At 30.5% G+C, this 25,058-nt stretch overlaps 2 protein-coding genes across 3 annotated transcripts in view; one reads left to right on the top strand and one right to left on the bottom strand.

Annotated features, from left to right (window-relative positions):
- The window catches only part of LOC107457444 (uncharacterized), a 33,411-nt gene extending 9,796 nt beyond the window's left edge, over window positions 1-23,615 (bottom strand). Inside the window, exon 1 of one of the 2 annotated variants that reach the window (XM_071177645.1) lies at window positions 23,490-23,615. In XM_071177645.1, the coding sequence (XP_071033746.1) occupies window positions 23,490-23,494 (5 nt within the window). In that variant the 5' untranslated portion in view covers window positions 23,495-23,615. Of the gene's footprint in view, window positions 1-633; window positions 839-23,489 lie in introns of those variants that run through there. The other variant, XM_043046693.2, reaches the window with a different exon arrangement.
- Window positions 2,263-23,237, top strand: LOC107457445 (uncharacterized). Its single transcript, XM_043046691.2, has 6 exons — window positions 2,263-2,478; window positions 4,973-5,048; window positions 6,979-7,151; window positions 12,095-12,347; window positions 14,915-15,169; window positions 20,771-23,237. The coding sequence occupies exons 1-6, from the start codon at window positions 2,476-2,478 to the stop codon at window positions 20,920-20,922; spliced, it is 912 nt and encodes a 303-aa protein (XP_042902625.1). The 5' UTR covers window positions 2,263-2,475; the 3' UTR covers window positions 20,923-23,237.
- Window positions 23,616-25,058: the final 1,443 nt, after the last annotated feature.

The following is a 25,058-nucleotide window of genomic DNA, read 5'->3' as shown; positions in this document are numbered from 1 at the left end:
ACATTTTAAATGTCTAAGTGATCGTTAAGACACGGTTCCCAGCAGATCACCGAAGTCAAGCATCACTGGCTACGGTCAGTGTGTGGGTGGATGACCACTTGGATCGCTCTGCGTAGAGACCGAGGGTGGGCTGTATTGGTCCTCGTTTAACTGTTCCACCGTAAAGTGCTCGATTTCGCGTGCAGGTCGTTGGGTGCCATCCCCTCTACAGAGGATCAAAATTGCGATGGCATGTCTTCGAATCATCCTCAGGGATGTTTTTTCTCAGACAGTTGCCAATAGCCCATTGTACAGCTCTAGTGTGACGTAAATGAACAACAACAACAATACATATAGATATGGTGGAGATCGATGATTGCAGTAAAAACATGTAATATTGTATATTAAAATAATAGGCTAAGAATGTTTTCAATAATTTTTAACCATTAAAGTTTTAAAAAATCATTTATTTCTATCCCATTTTCAAATCAAAAACTAAACAATAACTGTAGCAAGTTTGTTTTTAACTTATCAAATAACAAATATCAAATAAACTATGTTATTTTTTGTCTGATATTAATTAATTATTATGCACATAGACAGCTCTTTATTAATACATAATCAAGCACTTTAAAATTATTAAATGCAACATACGTTTTTGCGTGGCAAATTGAAACAGCAAATGTGATCAAAGTAAAAACAAATTTAACTTTCGCTGGTAACATATCCTCTTTATATGCTTCAAAAAGACAGCTGTTTTTAATTTGTACTACATAAGGAACTGAGACTAAAAAACGAATGTACAAAAAATAAACTCAGAAGTCCACGTGGCTCTGTCACTTTAGATTTATCAAGCATCTGTTTTGATTAGACTGAAGTTGGATCTACTTATCAATTATTTTGATAAGAAAATCATTCTCACTTGAAAATCGGCGTTAAACGTGATGATTAGGAGAAAGACAAATTATTTTTTAAACGCATTACTGTTTATATGATAAACTGATACATATACGTAATAACTGGCTTACGTGAGGATATTTTTACCTTTTTGTCAAGTAACGAATGTACTTTCTTGATGCTTTTGCTTGTACTTTTCCTACAAGTTAATAAAATTCAACGTTATTTATTTATTTTAATTAATGCAGGTATCATTAATTATTTTTTCTTAGAAGTACTTGTTTTATTTACATTGCACTATAGCTGCACAATTGGTTATTGGCGATGATCTGGAAGACATCCCTGAGGATGATCTGCAGGCATGCAATCACAATTTTGATCCTTCGCAAAGGGAATATCTCTTCCTCTTTGGTAGCCCTACGCAGACTGATCAAAGTGGTCACCCACCTGCTTACTGACCGCAAATGGTGATACTTGAACTCGGTGTTCTACTGGGAACCCTGTCTTACCAATCAGTCCACCTTTCTAGATGAACTACTTTTCTCTTAGCATTTTAAAAGGAAAGTTCTTTTCACGGAATTTATTTTCATTTATTTCATTTACTTTATTAAATCTTGATGAAAATGTCAAGACTAGTTGCAAGAGTGAGGAAAGTTAGAGGTCTTTTTAATGATCGCCTTAGCTCATCTTTGTTTTCTCTGGCATTCAAACAGGTTTTGACGTTTTCAACCTCGCATTTCTCAACTGTGATTTGGCAGATTTCAATAGAATTTTTTTTTCCTCTTTTCTACATCGATTGGCGACTCTTTAAGTGAATACTTTTTGACATGAATTCTAATAATGATTGTTAAAGGCAGTGATAATGAAGCGCCATGTTTAAACGCGTTTACAAAATATCCCAAACAAATATCTAAATCTAATAAATTTATTTTGTGGATTTTTATAAGTAGATTACTTTACGCCATTATCGTAATTGAAAAATAAATATTTAAACATTGAATAAAAAACTATCTAATAATAGATCTTTCAAACTTGAAAATAATAAATTCCAATCACACATTGTCGAAATGTTTCCAGGTATCTAGTGAAGCTTCAAATTACTATTCTTTACAATGTACAAGAAACGGAACAATTTTCAATTTATTAATTTTCCAAAAAACTCCAGAATCCATTTTCTTCGCTTGATGGCTTCAGCAGCTCGTGAGTAAGCTACGCATTGACAAGTTCCATCAAAATTCGCGCCTGCATACGTCCATCAGAACTGCGTTCGCATGGAAACGAAGCTATGTTGTGCCATTAATCCTGCAATTAATTTTTCCGAATCATACCGTGACCGTAACCATTGTCTAATGTTTAGTCATTTGACGATATTAATGTAAAATGTGCGCAAAAATAACCTAAGCGGCAAATGAAAACTATCTAATCGTAGTATATAAGGAAATTGCACCTAACCATTTCTCAAACAAGATCGTGGCTGATTCAACCACAGCAAAAATTTGCTCCGATTTCCTCTTAATTGAGATTAAACAGAATTTAATGGAAAATATTTTAAAATTTTAGTTACAAATAGCATTTGATGAGGGTCTTTTGGATGTCCTGATGGTAAGTGACAATTTGTCAAAGATCGATTTTTTTTTTTAGATGTTCGAGAAGATATGATATCAGTAAATAAGCATATAATTATGATCGATGATAATGATTCTTAATATTTATGTAAGCGGGAATCGATGATATTTGATTTTCATAACTATTCAGTGAGTTTTAACCTTAAAATAAAATAGCAGTAACATTTTAGTTAAAATATAGTATGATAGTTAATCGACAAATAATGAAAAGGAACCCATTAAAAAATATAAAGTTTGAACATGAACTAATATTTCGTGTTAGTTGGAATAAATTGATTAGTTCATTTCTTACAATTACTTATGTAAGATTTTGAATTTCCAAACAGAATAGTAAAAATGTTTTTGTTAAACAGTACACTGAGAAAAAAAATTTGGTTAAAACTGTCATAATATGTCAAAACTTATCGTGTTTCTGGCTGTACGGAACACCAAAAAAAGCTCGGTTACATTTAAAGAAGCGCTCTGATAGTGATTTTTGAAAACTTACAATAAAATATGGTTTTATAATATGTGATTAAAACTTAGTAAATGAGGTAAATTTTGGTAATTTTATCATGAAACATTGCAGCATGCCATAAAAACCATTCATTCGGTTGATTTTTATGTCAGCCTTTAATCAGCATTAGTTTAATCCTTTTTCACAATCTTTACTACATGTGTGGTAATAAGAACTATAATTTTGAAAACCAAAATTTCTGGTAAACCGTTACCATATAAACGGAAAAATTACCAAATAAGTAGTTTAAATACGGTATACTTTAGTTTTTACTACTAGAATTGTGTCCTTATTTTACCAAAAATGTCTTTATCATACAACACGATAATTTCGACGGAATCTTTTTCTCCGTGTAATATTTATTTTAAAAATTAGCTTCGAAAATCCTAATTAATCCTAATTTGTATCGTTCGAACTATTCTGGTCTGGTTGACGATTTGTGTAAAATAAAACGAGTTGATCGTTCTTTTTTTAACATTTATTAATAAGTGCAAAATTTGACTAGTAAACAGAATAGGAATTATAATTTTGTCAGACAATAGAATAATTGTTACCAAGCCGTACAACTTAAGAAATTCTTTTGTTCTATAAAATTTAACGTAAAATAACGCAAGTTATACTATGCTGTACAGTAGGTGATTGCTCGTGGTTAATAAAGCATTGAATGTTTATTACTTTAAGAAAAAACTTTTGTTAAAATAAATACTACAATAAATTAAAAATTAGATTTCAAATCAGAAAAAGTAATGGATTGACAAATATGTCGGATAATCGAAGTTTCATGTAATGGAAAATAATAATTATTTTGTGCTATGTACATTCTAAAAAATTACAGATCAAATTACAGCAAAAAATATTGGCTCACTGGGTGCATTATTAAGTAAAGTAAAATCCATTTTATTGTAAAATACTAAAAGGTAAAATTCATTTTATTGTAAAGTACCGCATTTAATTACTATTTGCCGCACTCAAATAGTATATTTATTCAATTACAGTGATTTTTTTCAGCAAATATTTCTATAAAAATTAAGGTATATCAGGTTTTTTGTTGCGTATAATTTTACGGTCAAATGTACTGTCACGCTGAGTGCCAATACTTTTTATCGTTATTTGATGCAAAATTTTTTACAGTGTAATTATAACGAAATATAACGCATGGTATACTAAATTCGCGCAATAAATAAGTATTCTTATCTGATTGTTCAAGTCAGACGGAAGAATTAATTCCTGTAAAGTTACTATACTGTATAGTAATGACATTTCTGGTAAAATGAAACAATAATTCTAATTAATTAAACTGAAATATTCAGTATTTAAACCATTCACTCGATAATTTTTCAGTTTACATGGTATTGGCTTACTGGAAATTCTGGTTTTCAAAATTATAGTTCCTATTGCCACACATTTAGTTAAAAATACAAAACTAAGAAGTAAATTTAATCAAATAAATTATTTATCTACCGTACTTAAATATATCACGATTTATCGCCAAAATGTACCACATTTTTCAAACTTTATTACTTATTTTAAAATCATATTTTATTTTTAATCTTAGAGCAATCTCAAAGAACTTCGATAAGAATTACCCAGCTTTTTTGCCCGAAAGACAGAAAATTTTACCATATTTTAGTAGTTTTGACAATTATTTTTTCTCAACCCCAAAAAAAAATAATAACTAAGAGTGTAAGTCAGAAAGTATATGAATTATGGGGGATGTTGGATAATCTTTGTTTTAACTAAAGAATAAAAATGAGAGTGCAAGTCAGAAATGGTCATGGATTACCGATGATGCTGAATTTAGAAATAATTGTTTTATGCTTCATATCTAATTATAATGTAAAATAAAGTAAAATATTATACCGTAGATTATCACACACCGTTAATACAGCACTCTATGTAATTGCATACAATAAAAAAATTATGAAACTTTTTTTGTAAATTTAACAAAAATTGTGTGTTTGATTCTTATTTTCAGGTTAGAGTAGCTAGTGGAATAAAGACTAAAAAATATCTCTTGATATTAACTGTGCTATGTGCCTTTGTATTGATAGGTAAGTTATATTATTTTCATTTTTTGTAATGTTTTTTTGCAAAAAAATATTATATTTAATTTAATAAAAGCTTCTATTAAAGATATCAATAGCATCTTTATGAGTCATATTACATAAAACCCAGTTCTCTCAAAACTTATTGATAACAAATAAAATTTTGGGCCGCTATAAACATATGAGTTTAAATTTTGTGATATGAGCTGTGTCTGTAGCATTAGAAAAAATGTGAACGCAAGTAGAAATTTGCTGCGAATTTTTCATCACACTTGACAGTGTATAATTTTACTCAGTTGGTGTGACATCCGTCACCAATAGAAGTTGATGCTTTTCGAAATATTACGTTTATTTAACTGATTCCATTTAGGATCACTGTTTATTTCAAAGGGTTCTGATTCCCTACTTTAATAGTACACTGCTAGCCAACATAAGGTTTTTTAAATGAAAAAATTTGGATGAAATACTTTGAGAAAGATAACATTCTAACTCATTGTTTGGTTGTCCAAAACTGTGCAAAACAAAATGTGTTACTTGAGAGTTATAGAACTTGGTGCCATTTTATGAAGATGATTGAAGGGGGAAAAATATGACTTTTAGAATTAATTTTTAAGATTTAACTTACATTTTTATAGAATATCTATAGTCTTATAACACAACCAGCATGCTAGTACACTGTGAAAAATTCCGGATCAAATTACGGTATGAAGTACTGTCACTTAGGGTGCATCGTCTGTAAAATCCTTTTTACCATGAAATCTATTTTTACGGTAAATATTATACCGTAAGTTTTTCAATAATATTTATTAAAATCGAGCGGTTCAGTGATTTTATGATAATTATTGCTGTAAAAATTACAGTATATTGGATTTTTTTGTACCACAACATGTAACACCAGCACCGTGTGTGCCGGTTTTTTATACCATAATTTGATCAGGATTTTTCACAGTACACCGGAATTTTATAACAGTTTTAGTACAACATAAAATTTAAAAAAGTTTTCATTCGTGTCCATAATGTACGAAATAAAGTTTATTCAATATAATTTTGTTTTACAGTTCGGAGGATTGAAAGTAAATAAAATAAGAATTGTAAATTGTATAGTATTGTATATAAGTAGAATAAGAATTGTATATAAGTCCCTTCATACCTAAATGAATTTCAATTATTCAAGCAAAATTACTGCAAAAATATAATAACTCAACTGATGCACTCATTGCGTGTCCTATAATATTCTAAATTCATGCTGGTACACTGTTAGAAATTTCTCGGAAAAAATGGTTAAATAGAAATTTATTGAATGATTATTTTACTTTATCTAATCAAAACAGTCAAATAACCATAAATAAAATGGTAATCAAACTGTAAAATTTGAGAAAAACTGTTCATTAATTGCTTTCACCTAATACAGTTAGATAACCAGAATTTTATCGCACCAACTATAACCACCTAATGAAGCTACTTAGTTCGTTTGTACTGCCTACATATCATAGTCGAGAGGACTTATCTGTCAATCTCATAACCGGCAAAACTGGAGTTCGAGTCCTAGTGTTGACGCTAAAATATTTCCTCCATTCCCTTCAACACATGAAGAATTTCCAGTGTCCGGCACTCTCCAATGCCCATTACCTTACAAAAAGACGAGCCCCAATGTCTAGTTAGATAATTTCTTTTTCCTTTAGTTTTTGAATAATGCTAGTAGTAAATGCTTAAAAAACCCGTGTAGTTTTGTATTCATGATTTTATGACCATACTTTCTGTAAATGGTTTCAAAACCATAAAGGAAAAAAATGTTCTTTACCGTAAACTATACGGTTAATCGGGTGGACAGACAGCTGCCAGTTATTTTACCATAATTTTAGAATGAAAATTTTAAAAGTGTAGAAATTAAAACAATTTTATTCAATGACATTTTTTCTTTCTTTTTCTTTTGCAGAAGGCCAAAAGCCAAAGAGGTGCCCTAGTCCATGGCGAACTTTTCGGAGTGTATGCTTTCTCTTTGCTGACAATAATAACCAGAAGTTTGAAGACGCACAATCAATATGTTTCAAACAAGGTGGCTTTTTAGCAAGCATCAGAAGCAGTCAAGAACAAGGGTTTCTAATAAAGGTGAAATTCAAAAAAAATATCACTTATTATCTTTTGAAACACCTCTGTAACTTTAGATCTTCGTTTACTTCAAGACATTTCTCCAGAATAGGCCTAAAATACCCTGGAGCAGTTAGTTTATGATAGTTCTAGTAAAATTAGAAGAGATCGTGAGGAAATCAAGTAGTGGGGTGAAACAGGGTACCTCGATTTTAACGAAATTAGTTCTGTCATTTTTTAGAGAACAAACTCTGAATTAGACTTTGCTAGCTAAAAGCAAGGACGAACCATATTGGAGTGTTGATGTTAATTAATTCCAACCTGTGTGAATAAGTTTGTTTTTCTACGTCGTCTCTCTAACGTTATCTTGTTTTTAAGCTATCATTTTTTTATTGATCACAACAGTTTTAAAAATTATTTTTTCGTCCAGCTTATTATAAATTTGCTTAAAATTCACACACTAACAAACAAACAATAATGATTTAGTCCAATAACAAGCACTATTCTTTTCCTTTTCGATAATTTTTGCTCGTGGAGTATAACGGTACGACTCAGTTCAGTCCAGTACAATTTCGTTTATTTTTCGTTATTTGTAGCACTTTTTAGTGATTTTTTGTTATTAGATTTATTAAATGTGGTCTTGCTTTATAAGATAAGTATTTGCGATATAAGTAGTATATGTATTCTAATCATTTTTGACGAACAAAGCAATACAGAAATTACTTTTAAATATGCTGAAAATTATCTTTCTAACTTTGCGCTCAGTAGAAAATTTTAATTATTTCGTTCTAACTATACTAGTTGCTTTGAGTAAACATATTATACGAACAAATTTGCGATTCTTGAAAATATTTATTAATGTCGATAGGCTCTAAATTATTTTGATGAACTACTATCGTAGTAACGAAAAAATAGTTTCGTTTCTTTTGGTGTGGCAAATTATCTCGATGATTTGTCACTTTGTGCACAATTTCTATTTCATTTTTTCCCGTTATTTGTTGCTCTTTTCCCAGTTTTACATTATTAGATTTATCAAAAAACGATTGATAATTCATAATTAAAGAACCATGAAAATAAAAATAATGCGAAGCTTTACTAAACCTGACCAAAAGTTTTAATTTTAGATTTAAAAGTTCTTTTCTAGTATAAGGAAGCCGGACTTAATCATAATTTGTCAATTTTTATTGCCTACTTCAATCCTACTTCCTCTTCGCATATATATATATTTGTTCAATAGTTTAAGCAGACATAAATAAAAGCTATAATAAATATGCGATACTGTACTTCAGTCTGACTCATATGTACATACTGTCCAAGTGCGCATTAGATGTAGGTTTATTTGAGCAAACTCTTTTTTTCAACAGGTACTTAAAGGGAGTACATAAACTCAATTGATGGCATTTGAAAATAAAACAAATAGTTGGAACGAAAATTGATAAAATAATGCCTACCATAACGCAATAGAATTTACCTTTAAAGTACAAAACTCTTGTTAAGTATGTATAAATTTAATGACAAGACTAAATAAATAATAACTTCTAAATACATAAGCTTTGTATTATGAGGAATGAAAAATAGAAATCCATAAACATAATTATGCAAGTTGATCAGGTATATTCTTCAAAACTATACTATCAAAAAGTAACCTTTTTCCGGTAAATACGAATTAAATGATCTGAGTCATCCTAAGGAACTGTCAATTTTCTATCAGCTGCTACTCCTTGTTTTAACGTCAAATTGAGTTTATAACACTGAGTTTCGTTTCGTTGAGTAGGTAAATACCTAAAATTACATATTGAGTTTAGGGCAGTATATCCGCCTTCTGCACTAAATCCCAATCCTTTAAATCACCGCCAGACTACACTAAATCCAGATCCTTTAAATCAAAACCATTTGGCAATAATATTTATTTGGGTTTGGATGCAATGAGTTCAAAGATGCTTTATGCAAAATTATGAATCAAAACATGTCTTTTAAATTTTGCGCTTGTTCAAAACAAATAATTTGCTTAACATGTTTTTTGAACGCAGAATATTGAAGTGATGCCATTTTTTTTGAACTAAATGTATGCTTACTTTAATTTTTGATTGGGGACACGCCTTTCTCCTATGCTTTCATTCTTTTCTTGTATGCAATTTACGTATTGATGCAATGTGCTATTTAATTTTGATTTAGGGTTAGTCAAAGTGGATTATTTGAGTAGATCTTAATTTAATTATTCGAGAAAATAAATGAGTTTTGTTTTTGGATTTTTTAATAATTAAAAATCATCAGAGCAAGTTTTGGTTGTATAATTTTAGGTTAAATTTTGTTTTGCTGCGTGAAAACTATTACAGTGAAGAAAAAAAACGAAATTATTGTAAGGTTTATAAAAAAATGTACATGGTTTACGATGAAATAAGAAAATGCATCAGTAAATAAAAATTAACAGAGAATTATTAATTGTCAATTCGACATAAAAAAATACCCTTCAACAACGAGAAATAAATACACTACCAAAAGGAAATAAAATGTGCTGAAAAGCATCATTTTTATGAGGAAATTGACATCAAGTATTGTATTTTAAAAAATTTCTATTTATTCGAAAAATATTGCCCTTTTAATTACTTTTTAATGCATTTTTCTCACCTTTGCTTTAAACAATGGCTATATTTTTTGTAGTAAGAAAAAAAAGAAGAAATTTTCTCTAGAGATATTTAATTTTTAAGCTTTCTCGTCTTTGTTTAAGTCGACAATAAAACAAAACACGGAATAGGATGCATATAATATTTACCTCAATTGTTATTAACTCATTGGGTCAAAAAATAAAATTGCTTTGAATAGTATTTAAACTCGCGTAACCCATCAAAAATAACGAAGGCGTTTGTTTTCAAAAGAAAAATATCGAGAATAAAAGTTCAAGAAATAATTAAATATTTCAAAAAAAAATCACAATTTAATCAAATATTTTCTAAAATTCAATTTATGTTATTACAAATTAGTTAATAATTGTATTGACACGTATTGCGATTTTAAATTATATCGAAATATGTTACTGTGAATAAAAAAAATCATTTATTACTTTCCGTCATAACTTACGTGTCAACGGAAACAAATATGTTAAAAGCATTGCAAAAATGGAGGAGAGGAAATTACTGCTCATTGCATAAATTACTGTAAAGCTATAAAGGAGGTAAAAATAAGAATCAGATCGGTGCATTTAAGTACGCATCTATAGTTTAATTATTATTACTTAATTTCAACTGAAATTTACGCTACTTAAAAGTCACATTGCCTGATAATTGGATCAAAGATAAAAATCCCGTAGTTGTTGAAAAAACTTGTCGTTTTCGTGGTTTTTCCCACCATGCAACTTAGACGCTCGGAGTCACCCGAAAATTATTCTTTGAAGACTAAATTTTTTCTTTGTTTATTTTTCTGAGTTGAATTCAAAATTGCCGAAAATAAATAGAAAGAAATACGGAGGCAAATTATATTGCATGGAGCTATTAAAACAAATCAGAAAACTTAGTACACATTTATAAAATTCGTTTATCTAAAGATAATTTTAAGCAAAATATATTTTGTAAAAAAAACTTAATTACCCCGAAACCGAGAAATTTTGGAAATTTAAGGTATACAAATGATTTTAAAAAATGCACTTTGATAAAATCCAAAATATGACGTTTTGAATTTCTAGGTTTAGTCATATAAAATTCCATAGTTAAAAATTCAATAAAATAATTACCTTAGCAATCGAAAAAATTTTGACCATTACTGAAACAAAGAAAAGTTGTAAATAATTGTTAAAAAATTATTTTTTGTGTAGAGTTATATTTTTATAAAGAAGTTTTATAGGTGTGTATAATTTCTTTTTAATTCTCTTTCATTGTTCCTGAGATATAGTGATGTACAAAATATGTGAAATCGAAGTTAAAGGAACTAAACATTCAACCGCTCTCCTGCCTAGATTGTGAGGACCATGAGAATCAAAAATCCAAATCGAGTAATCCAAAATCAGAAGAAATATGTTTTATAAGAGGCGCATCCAGAAAGTAAATTTCCCTATTTTTTTTAAAAAAAAAGAACTCATTCTTTCAGGAGCATATTTATTGGCAACAAGTGCAGCAATGTTTCAACTATTTTTCAACATAGCCCCCACCATAATTGAGACACTTGTCGTACCGTGGGATCAACTTTTGTATCCCTCTGTCGTAGAACTCTGTCGCCTGTTAATGGAACCAGCGTGTGACAGACGTCTTCAGCTCTTCGTCGTTGCTGAAACGCTCACCAGAAGACAGGAATTTCTTGAGGTGCAAGAAAGCATGAAAATCGCTGGGAGCAAGATCAGGGCTGTAAGGTGCATCATCAAACAACTCCGAGCCAAATTGCGTCAAAACAGCTGCTGTGCGTCGAGCTGTATGTGGACGAGTATTGTCATGGAGGAGCACAATACCTGCAGTAAGCATTCCACGCCTCTTGTTTTGAATGGCACGTCGCAATTTCCGCAGTGTTTCACAGTAACGGTCGGCTTTTACTGTTTCACCACGTGGTTCCATTCACAGGCGACAGAGTTCTACGACAGAGGGATGCAAAAGTTGATGCCATGATACGACAAGTGTCTCAATTCTGGTGGTGGCTATGTTGAAAAATAGCTGAAACATTGCTGTACTTGTTGCCAATAAACATGTTCCTGAACGTATGAGTTATTTTTTTAAAAAAAAATAGAGAAACTTACTTTCTGGATGTGCCTCGTACGTAGTTTAAAATATGGTCTGAATAAATTAATTAGTATATATTATTTACCTACTCGAACCATTAAGATTGTGACTTAGTACAAGACTATTCAATCATTAGTTCAATAGCTATTAAGATGTATCGCGCACTGGATAAAGCTCATTTATCTTACTTAAAAATGTCCAATAATATTTTTATGCGTAATGAAGAAACCTTCGATTATTTAATGATTATTTAATGCTTTTCAGACCATCCAAGGTATGGGATCATCTTTGCAAAGAGTGCGGTGGTTGATTGGATTGTACCAATATGATCCTACAGACAATAAAGCTTACAGGTGGTTAGATGGGAGTGTGTCAAACTTTCGGAATTGGATGCCAACGCAACCGAACTCTGTTTATGAACGATGCGCGTTATTAGATGGCAGCAACGGCTATAAATGGCGAGATGAAATTTGCTCAAATAGAGCTCTTTTTATTTGCAGAAAAGATTTGGATAAAGGTAAAAATTGAGTTTATATTATTAATGCATGCAGGTCTCTTATATTCTTCCTCAATTTATTATAATACTAAAACTGAAAGAATTATATTTATAAACCCAAAAGAAAATGTTTGTAATGAAAAATATACAGATTTTTAAGTTCCTGCTAACAGAATCAACAAACTAAATACAAACTCGTCATTCATTTGATACTGTTTATTTTTACCTATATTATTTTTATACCGTAATACTATGCCTATTTTTATACTGCTTATTGATACTGTTTTAGTACTTTTATTTTAAAGTCTTAACAGTTATGTAAAGCCAGTATGCATTTAGCAAAATGTTCAGTCATCCTCTGTTTGGCATGCATTTTTCTTTTTTAAGGATTATCTAGTATTCTCATAACCATTCGGCAGTTTCATAGATAGTCAAATATCGGGAGAATATTTCTAATCTATACGCGTTTTTTTTGTAATTTATTGTAAGAAAACTGATTTTGCCATTCAGAGGATTATACTGGTCGAAATTCGACTTTCCACAAGCTTAATTGACAGCTCTTGCTTGATCATTTTTAGAACAAATCAAATGTTTAAACTGAACTCTGAGTACAACAATAAAATATGCTACGTTGAATGGAATAAAGTTAGTCATAGTCCAATTTAGCTCTAATTCTGAACAAGATGCGTTAAAAGAGTTTGGTGACTGGTCCACAGATGAATAACCTGGAAGATTAAGATTTTTGAGCTCACGTAGACGCGGCAAGAAAAATTACAACTTGGGATCCCTGGCTCCTAAATTACGACAGTTAAGTGAAACTGTGCTTTGCGTTAAAATTATTAACTCAGTCAGTGTGCGAAAGCTAAGTAAAGTTCTCAGAATAAATGCGCACCATTAAGTTTGGTGAGAGATTTTATTTGTATTTTATAACCATCGTGGAACAGCCGACCCAATTTTTGGGTTTACGACTACTATTGTTCAACTCCGCAGCCTTGTAATTTTTAACCGATCCAGAAGACAAAAAAACTCCTGGATCAATACCCCCAGAAGTATGATTTGTTATGGAAACATGGAGGAGTTTATGACTCTACAGATTTAACNGAGGACTTTTTGATGGAGTTAATCAGCATTTTCGCTAAGTGGAGAGGAAGACCACCAGAACCTTCCACGGTTAGCCTGACGGCAAGGGAACTCTAACCCATGATCCGTTTACCACTGAGGATATTTCACGCCAGCACTGTGGTCGGTGCAAACTGGATGCGGAATTCGTATCAACTGGGATTCGAACCCGGTTCGCCTCATTGGAAGGCGAACGCTCTATCCCCTGAGCCATCGCTGCTCTTTGGTCATAAATTGGGGATAAAACAACGAATATTGCGTAAAATTGTGTTTCTGAATAGTTCAAAAGCTTACAAGACAGATATGTGTCTTCAGGCTTTACGCAGATCCAACAGAATCACGGAAATAAAAGCACAAGATTAAAAAAAATCACTGAAAAAGCACCAGAAAAAAGCACCAGAACACCTGAAAAAAGTGCCAGAAAAAAAGCCCTTTAAACTAAAACTTTTAACGTCCAATTCAATTCAGGCCGTTGATCCCAAATACAATGTAATTAAATATTATACATATTTGATTTTAATCAGATATTTCTAAAAGAAATTAAGACACAAAGTTAAATTTGAAGTTCACTGAAAGAAACTTTTAATACTTAACAGATTTTTAATAGCAAGTACAGTTTTATAATGTATAAAAGAATTGCTATAAATAATGTAACAATCAACAATAGCCCACCATAGGCTATTTTAATTAGTTAAAAATATTTGCAAAAACAATAAAATATTTCACTTTAATGCATTTTTTAAAAAAACTGCTAATTTGGTAAAAGTGTTTTATGTACATTATTAGATCACAATACAATAAATTTAATTATTGAAATTTAAGTAATGTCATAGCTGCTTACGAATCCTAATCCTTTTTTTTAAATAATATGAAGTGGGGAAAGTGTCTTTCAGTAAACTTCAAATAAAGCCTTACACATTAATTAATTTTCAAAAAAAAATTTCATTCGTCAAAGTTTTTTAATACATTAAGTTCTGTCTCTATCGCCCAAATTGAATCAGATGTTGAATTCATTCAGATCAACAACTTAACACTTAACAAGATGTTTTTTCCGGTACTTTTCAGGGGCTTTTTTTTCGGCAGCTCTTTTTTTCCATCCGCCGATACAACAACAATATCTTCAGCCTGTATCTCCGATCTATTTTAAAAGCCTTAAATACAACCTATTTTAAAAGAATGTTGTTGCTAATACACTTCCGAACTTTGCTAGCACATCTTGTAATTAGTGCGATTTCATGCATGGTACAAATATTGCATGTATAGATAATACTAAATTGAATGCAAGTTATTAAAATTTCCAAGAGTAGAAAAATTCATAGATATTTGTAGCTTGTTTCATGAAATTATTGTTTGAATCATCCTGTTTATAAATCCATTTTAATATCATTAGGTACATTATATACTGACACTTCTAAATCCCAAATTGAACTGTTTCAACTTTCCTCTAAAATTTTTCTATTTCTTTACAGAGGGCTCTATGAACTGTTTTAAAGGTCACCCACCAAGTAATCAGATCCTGGAAAAGAAAGGAATTAGCGTTACAGAATGCTTAGAGCACTGTCGTGGCCTTGGATTTCCCTTGGCAGGTACCATACCAGATAAATGCTTCTGTCTACAGAAGGATAATCTTAACAATTTGCCGATTGCCGAAAGGATGGAATGTAACGGAATTTGCCAGAATCAACATTGTGGCAACAAGGACTTCGTTACAATCTATAACCTAAGTAATTATTTTTCTTTTTTCTGGTTTTTCAAGTAGATAGATTGAAATTTAAAAATAAGTAATACTCTGGTCATTTGTTATTACAACTAAGAGTCTGGGTACTAATAATTAAGATAACGGAAGTCTTAAGTAAATTAATGATAACGGAATTCTTAAGGTAAAGGCGTCATAATAATGTAAATGAATGCACAGATCCGGCAACAAATTCGAGTTACGACAACTTTAAAATATTTACTTTAATTATATTTTAAAATATTCCTTGTCTTTGACATTTCTTGTTTGTACTTAGTTCGTGGTTTTAGCAACAATGTACTTCAAGGTTTGACTACTTTATTTTATACTCAAGTAGATAGATTGAAATTTAAAAATAAGTAATACTCTGGTTATTTGTCATTACAAATAAGAGTCTGGGTACCAATAATTAAGATAACGGAAGTCTTAAGGTAAAGGCGTCATAATGATGTAAATGAATACACAGATCCGGCAACAAATTCGAGTTACGACAACTTTAAAATATTTACTTTAATTTTATTTTTAAATGCTCCTTGTCTGTTACATTTCTTGTTTGTATTTAGTTCGTGGTTTTAGCAAACAATGCACTTCAAGGTTTGACTACTTTATTTTTATTTTCTAAAATGAAGGGTTAAAATATCAATCTTTAAGCCTAAAAAAGAGATATTTTGAATAATTTTATAATTAGACACAGTTAGAAATAGTGTCACACTGGGATCAACGCTTAATCAATTCCGAGCAATCCATTGTATAATCATTGTAACAAATCTTTTATGTTGTTACTCATTGTGACTTTGCATACGCTGTTAAATATGTTGCGGCATATTGAGCCATAATATCGTTATAATTTACTAAAACTATAATACGGCGCAAAGATGGACTAAACAAATACGCAGATTAATCCTTCTTAAATTTGATTACACTAAATTATGTTCAAATATGAAAGGAAACGTGATTGATTTTTACAATTTGATAAGATTTCAGCAAATTTGCAGTAATTATTTTTTGTAATTGTAAGCTTATTTTTCTCTAAATTTATCTCGATTTTAACAGCATTGCAGCAAGAGGTCAAAACCCTTTGCTTAATAAATATCTCAGTTATGTTCAAAATAGAACACTATACTAAACACACAGGCCGAAATCAACAATCATTTCTCTTATTCTTTATATTTCTTAAATTTTAATTGCAGAAAACATTCTCTAATATTTTTCAAAAAATTTTTGTTAAAACAAACGACTTAGCTAGTCAAGTTTAAGATTGTATAAACTTCGTAAATTTGTTCGATGATATTATCAGTAAAAGCTATTTGTGAGTTTAAAAGAGGGCAGGTGTCTATACGACAAAATAGCGTGACAGAAGTGTCTGACATTTCAAAACAACTTATTTTATTTCATTTTATCTTATTTTATAACCGTCGTTGAACAGTCGATCCAATTTGGGATATACGACTACTAATGTTCAACTCCGTAGCCTCGTTATTTTGAACCAATCCAGAAGACAAGAAAATTCCTGGATCAGTACCCCTAGAGGCATGATTTGTAATGAGAACATGGAGGACTTTATGACCAGACAGATTTAACGTGAATCAGTCATCATTTACTACATGAGGAGTCTTCGGTTGGCTGGATCAAACCCACCACCTCTTGGACATGGGCTCAGTGCCCTACCAACCAGGCCATCCCCGCCCTTACTTATTTTATCGAATTAAAGTGTAATGAGAGCATTTACAGCATTTTATAGCACCTCCGCATCATCTCCTCCACTGCGTGGGGCTTTTGAAAAGGAGGACCTTATAATTACATCTCTTATTGTATATGACTTTTTGAGAATTCACGACCTCCTGGACGTAGTCTAGCTTGCAGCTAGACCTTGAGGAATAAGCCACATACACATAGAGGGAACATATATCTAAGAAAATTGCAAAACGTGATAAAAGAAAATTGAAACGGATTATGAAGAAAAATATTTAAATCAGACTGTTTGACAACTCTACAAACTACGATGGATCAATTTAAACTGAAAAGAAAACATCTCACATGAAAATTCGACGATAAATAAAATTTGTTAGGCTTGATAGTAAACGAAGCACTTATTATTAAATAAAGTAATTTGAGATCGTTTGCGTAAAGTGGTAGCATAAAACCATCAAGGAATAGCAATAACCCAATAGGTCCAATGGTCACACAATGTGACGTAAACATTGAACATATTGGCATTACCAAATATGGAATAAAATGGACATCAGAAAAATAAAGATTAATGATAATGACTTGTAATATTGGGGGTACAAATTAGTTTGATCCATTTTTTTGTGGTCAAACATGAATTTACTTCAGAACAAAATGAATGAATAGATTAATCAAAGTATTGTCCATCGCTGGCTAATACTTTTTCCCACCTCTCAGGCAATTTTCAAATTCCATCTCGAAAAAATGTCTCGTCTTTTGAGGCGATCCAAGTTAGGAACCAATTCTCGATTTCTGCGAAAGAAGTGAACCGGTGACCTGCCAAATCGAGCTGCATCCGTCGAAACAACCAGTAATCAGAAGGAGCAATGTCCGGCGAATACGACGGGTGTGGTAAAATATCCCCCTTGAGCGATTCCAAATACTTTTTTACGACTTTTGCGACATGAGGCCGACCGTTATCATGCAGAAAAATAACTTTGTCATGTCTTTGCTCGTATTCTGGCCGTTTTTCTGATAATGCACTGCTCAAACAATTAAATTGTAGCCTATACCGATCATTCACCGATCTTCATTCACCATTCTTGAAACGTCGAAATCATTCCCACGATTTATCAGTTGGAGCATTGTCACCATAAACTTCTACAAGCATTTGATGCTCTTCAGCTGCACTTTTCGTCCAATTAAAGCAGAATCATAAAACCTCCCGCAAATGCTGCTTAGTTTCCTCAAAATTTGACATATTCAACGAAGTAAAAAACAGTGGCTTTGTATGAAACTCAAAGTGATATAAACTGAATAATATTGATAGATGTCTAACCTCTCTGAAACCACCGAAACCAGCTGTTACTATGAAACATTCATACCAGCTAGAGGCATCCTTTGAAAACGGACAGAGCTAATTTGTACTCCCAATACAAGCATAGAATTTTTCTTAACCACTAATGCTTTCAATTAAAAGTAAATATGTGTCGCAAAACTGCAAAATGTACTCACCGCATACAAGAGAAATAAATCTACCAGCCGAAAAAGGAGACAATTTAAAATGGTATATTCACACGTTCTTTAATTCAGTTCAATATTATTTACATCACGCTCGCAATTTTTACCAATAAAACACGCTTTTTTTCACACAATTTTAAGAAAAGACAAGCCTAAATGTAATGGGTGACAAGAGTAGGAAATTGCAATGAAACGTAATACAATATAAAAGATAAATTTAAAGGGTGATAAGAAGATAAATACAAATTGAACACTCAAGTTGAAATGATCTGTGATTTTTATAGAAAATTCAAAGGTATAAAAAATAGACGTAAAGGACATTTTATTACTGAAATTTATAGGGATTTGAGGATTTTATCAAATATTTTAGCCAAAGAAAAAGGATGTAAAAAAAGGCAATTAATTCCCTGGATACTGGCCAAAGTCCACATCTCAGAGAAGAAATGGGAGGAGGTACACCAATACGAGTTAGTCAGAGAATGTGCATGTGATAATACTCAGAAAATTCATTGACTGGGAAAAATCCAGACAAGCCTTAACCAATTAACCTTCAAGAAACGGATGATTAAGTTTGGATAAGTAAGCTCCCGAAGAATTATATAAGAAAAAAAATTAACGATTGTGTGAATAATTGGCGATTCAAAATTAATAATTGGCGATTCAAAATTAATAATTGGCGATTTTGTGAAAAACAAAGTCATACAACACTTTCAATGACACCCTCTTCTAAAAAGCGGCAAGACACCAAAGGCGAGAAGAAAAAGGGTGTTTCTCCCCCTCAAGAAGTTAAATATCAGACCACTTCGTGCAATGACCGTTGACCAGCAGTGATCGAAAGTTAAGATTCTTTTCGAAGAAGAAAAGGGACATTTTTGCCACACAAATTATAATCAATATTTTACGTTTAAATTAAGAAAAAAATTCCCTTAATTAAGAAAAATTACTTGAAAATTCCACACAGAATTAACTCAAACTGCTATAAAACTAGAGGTAATTAAAGATTTAAAAAATTTTTGAACATTTAAAAATATTGGAACATGTCAAACCATAATATTGTGCAATTTTGCTGAAACCATTACACGGTACCAGTTTAGACAATATATTCTATTTTCTCAAATACTATGACCAAGACATCATTCAACTTATCACTTTGCTAAGATTGGAGTAAATATGTTCTATATTATGGTTCGAATTGCAAATATTACAATTCAACGTTGAACATATTTTGCTCTGAGAATTGGACTTAACAACATTGCAACACTAATTCGAAATTAACCGTTTTTCAGCACACACCGAGGATTTATCTAGTGCCCAAAATAGAACAGTATGCAGAATCATATATTGATTCCATTAATCTTACTGAAACTCTTCAAAATTTTGAAGCGTATTGATATGGTACACACTGTTAGAATTTCTTTCTAAAATTACGGCAAAATAACGGGCAGCAGTTTGTCCATCCAATTAGACGTAAAGTTTAAGGTAAAGAACATATTTTACCTTTACGATTTTGAAACCGTTTACAACTAGTGTGACTAAAAAAACATGAACACTCAACTACATATTTTTTTAACCATTCACAACTAGCATGGCTTCAAAACCATAAGAAAGAGGCCATTAAAGCTAGGCTTTTCGTTTGGTATTAGACATTAAAGTTGTGGTTGAGTTGTGCTTTATTGAATGAACCGTGGAATGTGTCTTAATTGGTTAATCTGGTTGTTTCAGCTATCGTAAAAGATGGAAAATACTAGACTTTTTGTGTTTGTGTGGTGCTTCCAAATATGCGTGAATGAAAGTACCGTATTTTATCAGTCCAGGGTCACAAATTAGAGAATGCAGGATACTATAAACTCATCGTGTGTTGAAGAAAATGGGGGAAATATTGTGATGTCAACACTGAGACTCGAAACCCCATTCTGTCAGCCATGAGATTGACAGATTCGGCTCTCATATGTACCCATCTGCAAGGAATTAAGTAGCTTCTTTAGGTGGGCCCATCTGGTACGGATAAAATTCTGATTATTTAACCATATTAAGTGAAAGCAGTTAATAAACTCTTTTTCTCTCAGTTAATAGTTTGAATACCCTTTTAATATGTTTATTTTACTGCTTTGTTTAAATATGGTAAAATAACATTAAAATAAATTGTTATTTAACCCTTTTTTGTGGAATTTTTAACAATGCACTTCACATTTACAACAATACCGAACGGAATCATATAATCACGGAAATTTTTCCTTTTTAATCATGATTTCTTGATGCTTCAATTTGAACGGTAAAATGGTTCAATTTAATACCAAACTAAAGGTTCAGATTATTTTCATGATATTATAGTTAAATGTTGAACCGAATTTTCAAAGTACATTGCGTAAAATTATAGTCATATTACTGCTTCCTTTTCCAGCTTTTTACTCAGATACTGCTGAATCTTGCGAAGATCTTTCCCAACTTGGTCTTTCGAACCCTAGTACTTACGTCACTAAATCAGGAGAGGAAGAGAAGCTCCAAAACTGTTTCAGTGATGGTATATTTTATGTGCTATTATGTATAACATGAGATCTTTTATTTAAAACGATATCAGAAAACATCATGACAGCTTCTAATGCAACATTTTAATTTCATTTTAAACATAAATTCTAATTAACACCATGATAAATTAATAATCAATTTTGAATGAATATAAATATTGTTTTTTTTTCTGCTTGAAATTGCATTTCAAAACTTGAATAAACTGAATCACATGAAATTTATGTGTTTTCAAAACCTTAACTAAATAGATATATTTCATGCACTTAAAAGTAAGTATATATTATTCTTGAAAGTTAACAAATTTTGTATGTCTTTTACGTCTTTGCAATTTTTTTAAAGTTTTTTTCAGGTATTCTTCCATTGATGGGCTACATCTGCTAGAGAATCCTTTCTTGTTCCTAAGTTTACTTCATACTAAGTAAGATTATATTGAATTTCTTAAAAACATTAACAAACAGTTTGTTTTAGTGTTGATTAAAAATCAAACTTAAAAACTATTAAAGCAAAGAATGGCAATTTTATGAAGTCTAAATCAAATCTTTTAAAAAAAGATTATTTTTCTTCTGCTCTTCTGCCTAAACTTTTGGGACTATATTTTCCAGGTTGTGGCTATCCCCCCCCACCCTTATTTTGAGGTTTAAGAATCTAATGTGTTGAAAAAAGATCTGTTCATTCCGCGGAAGTATTTTTTGTGTCTGATTTTGTAACTAAATATATCATCTGCCCTATTTAGCCAGAATATTTAAAGTTATTCCGTAGAACCATTGAGTTTTGAAAATCCGAGTATTAGATAAAAAGTTAATCGATGTGCGTTTTTTTTTTCTTTGTGCGTTGTACTTTTTTGAACTTTGTATAAAAGTTTAAATTGAACCTGTTGCAAATGAGTAGAATACATAATATTTTGAACTAAAGCGCATGGATGATACACCCTTTTGAAAACATTGAATCAAGCCTTTTTATTTGAGCAGTTTAAAATTTTAATGATCACTCAGACCTTTTCAGAAGTCAGAGTTTAACATTTTATTAATAAAAAATTTTACTGAAACTATCAACAATAATTATTCACAGCTCATTAAATTTTTAAATCAATCAAATTATAATATAATAGCTTTTATTAATTCGTTCTGATTTATTCAATACGTTAAACTTAAATAAATGTGACGCTTACATTAAATTAGTTTTAAATGCAAAATATTACTGTTTATATTAATAAGATCTAGAAATAATTTCCTTGGAAAAATATACGTTTATAATAGTATAAGATTGAAAGTGTTTTAAATAGATAAAACTTTTAAAACTAACTACAAAACGCGCAACTATTTCAAGTAATATTTGCTTTAAATATTATTTTTGGCGTAATTGCTTAATTTATTGAGTAATTCTTTTAATTAATTCCTTTAATTTTAATTTAAGTAATTCTTTTAATTTATTGAAAGTTTTAAATTAATATCTCCATTACTTTTTTATCATGATATTGTTAAATAGAAAAAAATTACTTCTGTAAACTTGAGGAAACATCAAATCAATATCGGTGACAGCAGTTAACGCGAAATTGTGTTTTTTGTTACGATTGGTGACAATAGCAATCACGTTTATTACCGAAAAAATAAGTTTTAAAAACTTTTTTGTTTTCAAAGATAAGTCGCTTTTATTTGCTTTCGTGTTTTCATTCTCTCAATTTATTGTTCTTTTTTTCATATTAAACTTTATCTACGTAAAACGGGAAATAAATACAATTAACAACAGTTTTAATTTATAGTAGTTTGTCAATAAATTAAAAATATGTATTATAAACTAACATAATGACGAGAAAAAACACATTAAGGATACATTAAACACTAAACACACACGCTTCTCTAGTATTTCTAAATTGAAAACAAGTTCTTTTTACTCATTTGTTATTCAAATAATTGATCTAAAATGAAACTGTCTGAAGTTTGCTAACTAAACGAAAAGCCAGCAATATTTAAAGTATAATACCTTTGACAATAAAATACTGTTAGTATTAAACTCTCCGTGCGAATTCAAAAGGTTCAATATTTCAACTAAATCAAATCAAATCAAGTATCAAATATTGTTAAGAAATTATCACTATTCTTACTTGTTGCTCTTTATTTCGAATAAGCAATTTTCTAGAAACGATACCAACCTATACTATATTTTCGTATTGACTAAATTTTACTAATAAAAAATCGCTCATTAAAAGAAGACAATGTGCCTGCAGATTTTGAAATGAGCTTATAAACATAAATATTAATAGATAAGTAGACGGTTTCAAACGAAAATAAGAGTTTATATTGAACTAGCTGAATACTTGATCTTCGTACGGGAAACAAAGAAAATAATTAATAAATCAGTACTGAATGAAATTGCGCACAAAACTGAAAGTTATATACCGACACAATTAATAAAGCTAAACAATTCTTTTTTTTTAAGTTATTATTATTCGTTGTCCTTCTCGGTGACTTTACCTTAATAAAATAAACAGAACACGTTTTCAGAAGTTCATTCCGCTAAAATAAAGATTGTTTATATTCAGTTTTATTTAGATAAATGTTGTTGCTTAAGACCAACTCATGATAGTCAGAACTTACCACATTTAAGCAATATCCTCCTATAAGTAACGAAAAAACAAATTTTCCACACCATTCAGCGGAATATTTAAAATTACGTCTAATATCTTCATCAATGAACGAAAGAAAGCTGTTTTACCTTCTTTGTAGGAAAACTTTTAACAATGAGGACATGAAATGGCCAAATAAACTGGCCAAATCATCAAAATAAAGTAAATCATTTGAGAAACATGTTAAGTTTTCTTTTTTATTATTTTATAGCAGGTCTATAAGAGAATTATAAAATTATTTGGGTTAATGGTTAAAAAGGTATGGTGACCCCTGCTATAAGTTTTTTATTTAACTTCAGAAACCATCAATCTGTATCGCTACAATTATTTTAAGTGATTTATTTTTTCATTTCATAAACAACTATGACTGACTACAGAGGACTCTTAGAATAGAAAAAAATATGCTTTATTTAAACATAAATTGATTAAGTTTGGTGGGAAAATTAATCAATTAGACGTTTTTTTAAATTAGATGTAGCGCATAAAAGCCTCCACTACAACAACTTATATAATAAGAAGCTAATAACGTGTTTACAACACACGAGTATGTTTTTACTCATCAAAACATGCTGTTTAAATATTACAGAGACACTCTCAAGATAAATTCAAGACTGCAAACAACTATTATTGTTAGGCTATAAAATATTGTTTTTCTTTCCGTAGATAATCAAAACAAATATAGCTTTAATATAATGTCTNAGCCAAGCCCGTCAAGTATCGATTCTCTTATGTGACACATTCGAACTTTTTTCACAAATATTATTTCTCAAAGATTCCAATTCTTTCACTATATATTTACACAGAGACTTAACACAAAGACAGGCACGAAGCCATGTAGAACATAAACAAACTAATTATGCATCAAAGTTGCCAGGTACACAAAACAAATATATATCAGGGTCACAATAAAATACATAAACAAATAATAAAAGTTAACTAAAAGAAGTAGATAAGATAGAATTATATTTCGACAAATTCGATGTGCGATACAGCGTTGTATTTAATTAACTTCACGTTAATTAGCATTCTAATTTATTTGGAGAAACTTAGCTCAACTTCAACACGTCATTTTGCTTATAAGCGATCAGCTGGCACTGACGTCATAGGTCACATGTGCTGGTTTCCGTGATCTTCTTCTTGAAGTTCAAAAAAAAATTTTTTTAAATACATTAAGTCAGAAAACTAAAAAATTTTTGTTTCTTTCTCAGGTAGATGTTTATTCTAGAAAAAACGTTTTTCCTTGTTGAACAATTATATGAGTATCACAAACCGTAGTATCATGTAATGTCGTAAAAAATTTTAGGTAGTGCCAGATTGAAACACGATTTATGTAGTGCTGGATACAACGGTGCTTTTGTAGAAACATGGTTTAATCTAACGCTTTTTAAAGTATCCAATAAAGTTTATAAAATATTTCAATATAACTAACTTATTTCCTACACTGTAAAAAAATTTCGAATCAAATTACGATTCGAAGTAACAGCATTTGAATACATAATCCATAAATTCCATTTGACCATAAAACCCCTTTAGACGCGAA

Source organism: Parasteatoda tepidariorum, chromosome 2 (genome assembly GCF_043381705.1).
Source record: "Parasteatoda tepidariorum isolate YZ-2023 chromosome 2, CAS_Ptep_4.0, whole genome shotgun sequence".
Classification (NCBI taxonomy): Eukaryota; Metazoa; Arthropoda; class Arachnida; order Araneae; family Theridiidae; genus Parasteatoda; species Parasteatoda tepidariorum.
This window is presented reverse-complemented; position numbering and strand designations above follow the sequence as displayed.

Coding starts and splice junctions, on each gene's coding strand:
- LOC107457445 (XM_043046691.2), top strand. Junction 12,348..14,914: donor CAGAAAAGATTTGGATAAAG/GTAAAAATTGAG, acceptor ATTTCTTTACAG/AGGGCTCTATGAACTGTTTT. Junction 15,170..20,770: donor CGTTACAATCTATAACCTAA/GTAATTATTTTT, acceptor TTCCTTTTCCAG/CTTTTTACTCAGATACTGCT.